The 6,960-nt window shown below is 27.0% G+C and overlaps 1 protein-coding gene across 1 annotated transcript; it reads left to right on the plus strand.

Moving 5' to 3' along the window:
* The first annotated feature begins 578 nt into the window (after positions 1-578).
* Positions 579-4,191, plus strand: LOC112600798 (ATP-dependent DNA helicase PIF1). The gene is made up of 8 exons (XM_025348102.1): positions 579-1,008; positions 1,097-1,349; positions 1,768-2,036; positions 2,116-2,351; positions 2,422-2,744; positions 3,670-3,815; positions 3,880-4,087; positions 4,172-4,191. The coding sequence occupies exons 1-8, from the start codon at positions 679-681 to the stop codon at positions 4,189-4,191; spliced, it is 1,785 nt and encodes a 594-aa protein (XP_025203887.1). The 5' UTR covers positions 579-678.
* Positions 4,192-6,960: the final 2,769 nt, after the last annotated feature.

Genomic DNA, 6,960 nt, shown 5'->3' on the forward strand with positions numbered 1-6,960 from the left:
AAAAATTTACTATGAAAATACCTATTGAATACAAACAAATTTATGTTTTACTTTTAATAAGCAACTGTTTATTGAGTTTTTTTTTAAATAAAAAGTGATCCAACAACTAGCCCATAATTAAAGCTTTAAAAATTCGAAGTTTATGGTTATGGTTATCACTTATTCTATAATAATTAATAGATATTAGGTCGTGAGTGGGTAATTGATTGTCAATGGTGGAGGCGATGAATGTACTGATATTACAATGTGTGTATTTCTTTGTATTTAAATCTGAAAATCAAGTTTAGAAAAAAATGTAAAACCATAAACTTGCTGAGGAAGATTTTTGATGGGATATTGGATCATTTGGATCTATAGTCTATACTAATATTTATACTTTATATTTATTTTAATCGACAACTATTGGTCGGTGAATCCACGATTTCAATTTTTTATTTCTAAATTATTAGTTATCATTTATCACTTATCATTTCTGTGTCATTACTTTGTGCCTTGTGGTACTGCGGCGCTATCTATAATAACGGTTTAACGTTTCTTTTTTTTCATTATTCTATAGTTAATACTCGTTATTTTTCAAATTTCAAGCTATAATTATTAATTTAGTAATTTATTAAGACTTTTAATTTTATATTTTATAGTCTTATTACCTTTATATGCGAAAAAGCATTCAGTTGAGTAATGAGTTTACAATGTTCGTGTTCTGTGGAATGGTCAAACGCTCAAGGCGTTGTATTGAAACGATTCAAGTCATTAACAGCCAAATTGGCATTGACTAGAAACAATTTTCGAGACATTTTCATTGACGTATCAGCCGATAAAGGCGTAGTTCACCGTTTAGCATTGAAAGACATAGCAGTACACAAACGGTTTGCTAGTGATGGCAAAGCAACAATCCATTTTAAAACTGACAAAGTTATGATGATGATTTCAAATGCTCCTGTTGCACAACTAGCCGAATTTCTGAAGACTCTTTTTGTCAAGGTGACAGGACGTAAAGAATCGCCTCAGGTATATAATATTATATATTACAGTGTTTTTAGTGTAATGTTATGATAGTAAGTACCTATATTTTATTTGTTGCTATATGTGATTATAGGTAAAAATTAGGGAAAGACTTTTAGCTGTTAAAAGTAGCTCTACTGAAGAAATCAGCCCCATTAATGTAAAGGATATTGGACGTGTTGATCATAAATTAAATGAACCAAGTATGAAAAAAAAAAAACTGAACAATGAATTGATTAACCATAATGTCAAAAAAAGTTATTTAGTTAGTTTAAAAGATAAGCTAACTGATGAACAGAAAGAGGTAGTTGATGCTGTTAATACTAATAATAACATATTTTTTACTGGTAAGTAGTGTATTGTAATTGTATACATAACAATAAAAGTATTAATTTATGTACAGGAAACAAATAATATGTCAATATAAGAAAATTAGTTCTAATGTCACAGATTTCTCCTTTTCAATAATAATCATTTAAAAATTTAAATTTTTTCTCAACTTGGCTAGTTTTTTGATTATTTTAATAAAAAAATGTTGATTAGATTGTCAAAAACTAAAAACAATTGTGTATTGTAATGAAAAATAAATATATTCAAGTTATAAAACATTTAACATATACTCTTAGCTTGGAAATAAGTCATCGATTTTACTTGTGTTCAAAGTTTATTGAATGTTTTAGTATATTCATATAAATTATTTTTACAATATTTATTCTATTTGAAAATAAAAAAAACAAGAAATTAAATATGCTTTTATATTTTCAGGTAGTGCAGGAACAGGTAAATCTTTTTTATTACGTTATATTGTGAATACTTTGCCACCTGATGTAACAATGGTAACTGCTAGTACTGGTGCATCAGCTTGTCTTATCGGAGGAGTTACGTTGCACTCCTTTGCTGGTATTGGTAATGGTGAATGCACTATTGAACGAGGTATTGAAATGGCCTCTAAATCATCAACTGCACAAGTTTGGCGTAAATGTAAAATACTTATTATTGATGAAATATCAATGGTAGATGGGGAATACTTTGAAGTAATTTTTATATTATTTTTTTTATTAAATTTTAAGTTATTTCAGTTACTTTTATTAAACAATTTTTAATACTTTTTAGAAACTTGACAAAATAGCAAAAGCTGTACGTAAACGAGATGAGCCATTTGGCGGTATAAAATTAGTATTATGTGGCGATTTTTTACAATTACCTCCTGTAAAACAAGGAAAATCTAGATTCTGTTTCCAAACTAAAACTTGGGCTGAATGTCGTTTCCGTTGTTTCAACTTGAAGTTTGTTCATAGACAGTCAGATAATGAATTTATTAAAATATTAAATGAACTACGCCTAGGAAAGTAAGTAAAATTAAGTCTTGAATGTAAAATAAATTGATAGATTGATAAATTTAATATTTGCAATTTTTAGCATAGATCCAGTTACAGCAGTAAAATTAAAATCCACTGCATCTAATTTATTAGAACAAGATGGAATTGTACCTACACGCCTTTGTTGTCGAACAGCTGATGCTCAATTAATTAATCAACAAAAAATATTTGATTTACCAGGCAAAGTATATAAATTTGAAGCTTTTGATAGCGGTCCAACCAAAACATTAGATGATCATACTCCTGTAGCAAAATCATTTGTTCTCAAGTCTGGCGCTCAAGTAATGTTATTAAAAAATTTAAGTGTATCATCAGGGCTAGTAAATGGTGCTAGAGGAGTGGTCAAAGATTTTGATAAAAATGGTTAGTTAAATGTTTATTAATTATTGCTACATATGTATAGTATTTTATTTAAAATATTAATTTGCATAAATGTAATACAGATAGATTTTATTTAATATTATGATCTAGAGTATTTTAATATAAGCTTAGTATTAGGTTTTTTTTTTATATGTTACTCTTTAAATAGAATAACACAAGTACTTGAGTAATAAATTCAAATATTTAGTATTAATTGTTATATGTATAATAGACCCAGACTTTATTATATACATATTATTATTTAATATTTTTGTTATAACTAGGGACTGGATTAACATGTACAAAAAATCCTGTAATATGCTACAATATATGCACTAAAAATAGAATCAAAAATATTTTATTTAAAATTATGTAAAAAAATAAGTATATAAAAAGTATTTTGTCATCTTTGCTATTTAATATTCTTTATCTTTTTTATCTTAAATTATTATCCCATATTAATAAAAAATCAAAAGTAACATTGATCTATATTAATACAATATTATGTTATGTTACATATGAGTATGTCATCTTATCTTTGGCAGTAACGACCAGTCATAATTTTATCGATATTATGTGGCTATGAACTTGAAAATATGATGAAACAAATATAATATGTTCTATAAATAATAATAATATGTAATATAAAACTACTAATATGCTTTTAATAGGTTAAACCTTTAAAATATGTAAAATACAATTAATATTATTTTAATAAGAATGATCTACATCGGGGATAATTCTCATCAGATTTCAAAACTCTTATTTCAATACATATATGCATTTGCATATAGATTTGGTCCCTAATTATAACAATATAATATAAAATTCAAAAAAACATTTAAACATTATTTAAAATAAAATATAATGTTACCTCACAATTAAAATGTTATTTACTTAATAATTATGATAATTAATAATATTTTAGGTTCACCTTGTGTCCAATTTAAATGTGGTAATATAGTAACTATTAAACCTGAAAAGTGGATTGTCAAAACTCCTACCGGACAATTTATTTCTAGACAACAAGTACCTTTGAAACTAGCTTGGGCATTTTCTATTCATAAGTCACAGGTTATTATATTATATAATTAATCATAAAAAAATATAAATAATTATAATTGTTTTTTTTTTTTAGGGTTTAACATTAGATTGTGTGGAAATATCTTTAGGGCGAGTATTTGAAGCAGGACAAGCTTATGTTGCATTATCTAGAGCTAAAAGTTTATTATCGTTAAGAATTTTGGATTTTGATAAGAAACATGTTTGGGCAAATCCTGATGTGATAGCATTTTATAATAAATTAGATAGAACTATTCAATCTGATAAAATGTATATTTTAGGTAAAAAAACATAAAAAATTAAAATGTTTCATTCAATAATAATGTAATTTAAAATAGTTAAACATATAAATATGACTGTTTTAATAGCTAAGCTATTAAAAAATTAAATTTATATTTAATGATGTTTAATTAATTTTTTATTGATCTCAAACATTTTAATTTGTTAAATTTATTTATGTTTATTATTCAATTATTGAAATGGATTTATGTTATTTTCTTTTAAATATATAAGAGTATACCAATTATTAATTATACTACGTGTATAAATGTATCATTAATATTTAGTTTTTCTTAAAAATTTTATATATATACTTAATTTCCTTAATTTAATACTACAAAAAAATGTGATTTAAATAAAATAGTTACTAGATTTTTATATATTTTATAAAAAAAACTAATTAATATGCTTTGAATACATGGATGTATTACATAATATTACTTATCATTTATTGTAATTTGTAATTTATTTTATGAAATAAAAAAAATAGATTGTTTTATTTTATAGATATATTTTTGACCATTTACTATACACATTAAACAATATTAACATACACAAGTATGGTTTGGGTTTCATCCTACAATTATAATTGTAACAACATATTCTATTCTGATTCTGAAATCCGATTACAAACGATTGATAATATTTTATAAATTCATGACAATAACAGTTATGGTATATCAGTGCATATTAAGAAGTGGTTGATTTTTTTTACAGGAATAATCAGTATTAAGATTTTAAAATTTTCTTGAAAATTATAATGAAAATTATTATTATTTGAAGTAGGTATGCAGAATCAGAATTTTACAACACAATCAAAATTTTGAATTTTATTCTCTTAAATTTTTTATTTAAATCAATTGACTAAAAAAAACCAATATAGTCACTTAAGTTATGTATAAATCAATGTTTTTTAACTATATTATTTATTGGTGCTTATAAACATTAAATTTAAAAAAAAGTAAAGGCAACTTGTTTTAATAACATTTAATACAAAGTTCCTCATAATTTTTTCTTATAGTGATCAAACATGTTTAAGAATACCATAGGCACAATTTTTTTTTATTAGCATTTGAAGTTCAAATGTTGACAAAAATTCGTCAAAACCATGAATATTTGCAAACTATTTTATCGGTATAATTTATAAAAATTAATAATTAATTGATATAAAATATTTGTTTCAAAATAGAATGTATGACAATATTTAAATATAATATATCCTAGACTGACAAATCATCTCCGTTCAGAATCGTTTTTCGTATACAATGATACCTATCATTGCATTCAAATTTAACCTACCCTAGTCCGAGGTTCACCCCACCCCCTAACGTACAGCAGAGCGGTACCCACTTGCCCGATTTTTTTATTTATATTCATCAAATCGATATACAATACAATTAACCGAAAATTTAGTACTTTTGATTCAAAAACATAACACATGTAATACAGTGTAGTTTTTTTTTGAAACTAAAAAAAAAAAAAACTATAGACAGCATCTTACTAAACGACTTTACGTCCAGTTAACGGGTGCCGGGATGTCTTTGGATCTATAGCGGTCAACGTTCTTGATTACGGTGTTTAGTCCAAGCGAAACGCCAGCGGTGGTTTCCGAGACGAGTAAAATTTCGGCCAACACTGTAATGTTCGCTAATCTATCCATGGAACGACTTTGGATTCTACGCTTTCATACACAAACAGTATTTGACATTTGGAAAAAAAAAGTTATTTACAAATTATTACATTCGTCAAACATTTAATTTCATTAAAAAAAAAAATTGTACTACAGTATTTATATGTGTTATGTTTTTGAATCAGAGGTACTAACTTTTCGGTTAATTGTACCTATTGTGTATCGATCTGACAAATACAAATAAAAACGATAAGTTTATTATTCGCTCAGGTACTCCACGTTCTAACGTCACTAATATTAAACACAACACGGCTGGTCCACCGGCCTAGTTCGGCGAAGAATTTTAGGCGTAACGTTTGGAAAATTGACATATTTTTTATACTCTTTCAATAAATTATTAAAAACTAAAAAATAAAATAAAACAAACACAAAAAAAAAAAATCTGATGTTATTTATTCTTTATTAACTTAATAACTAAAAGAAAATAAATACTATTATAAATTTCTAAATGTCCATGGCTTGCATTTATATACTTCTTAATCTAACCACTCGTCTATGACGATACGGAACAATCATAACGATATTGAGGTAATTGATTTTACCAAATCAGCTTTTCGTGATTTAATATTTTGATGGGGCTTAGAGCAGGCGGCCTCCTCCAAAATACTCCACTGTCTGTAGCCCAAAAGATTAAGGTCTGGACTTCCTGAGGGCTCATCTTCAGCGATTATGAATCCAGTTAAATTAAGCGACTCGCTCGCGGAACGACTTTGGATTCTACGCTTTCATAGTTCGGCGGCGAATCGGTGTGCGTCATTGATCGTATTCGTTACAAAAATGATTGAATCCGTGACAGTCAACGGAATCGCCAATGACTTCTGCGGCCTTGTTGTTGATTTCACCCTTTCGTTGTTTCAACAATTCCGAGGATCTAATAGTGGATAGGGGGGGGGATCGGATACCAGCTTTTAGTTCAGTGATTACATTTCTACATGAGGCTCGTCATCTCGTCGTCTGAAGAAATGTCTGACGCTGAAGTACGAACCGATATCCAATCTCCCATCCACTCAGTCGTTTGATCATCGAAATTGTTAAAGTGACAAAAAGGTTGAAACCAACGACGGCGGTTGCAGGTGTCAATGGTGATTCCGTTGGATTCAGTCATTTCTATATCATAATCTTGTTGTCGATCGAACTCAGACTGTTTGTATATAAAGGCATAAAATCCAACATATACGACCATCGTGA

The sequence above is a fragment of the Melanaphis sacchari genome, unplaced genomic scaffold (assembly GCF_002803265.2).
Source record: "Melanaphis sacchari strain LSU unplaced genomic scaffold, SCAv2.0 Contig72_pilon_pilon, whole genome shotgun sequence".
Classification (NCBI taxonomy): Eukaryota; Metazoa; Arthropoda; class Insecta; order Hemiptera; family Aphididae; genus Melanaphis; species Melanaphis sacchari.

What these genes read in the sequence shown, in the direction of transcription:
- LOC112600798 (XM_025348102.1), top strand. Translation starts at nt 679, where the DNA reads ATGAGTTTACAATGTTCGTGTTCTGTGGAATGGTCAAACGCTCAAGGC. An exon ending in AATGAACTACGCCTAGGAAA is followed by an intron (nt 2,352 to 2,421) that starts GTAAGTAAAATT and finishes TGCAATTTTTAG; the next exon opens with CATAGATCCAGTTACAGCAG. An exon ending in CAAAGATTTTGATAAAAATG is followed by an intron (nt 2,745 to 3,669) that starts GTTAGTTAAATG and finishes ATAATATTTTAG; the next exon opens with GTTCACCTTGTGTCCAATTT.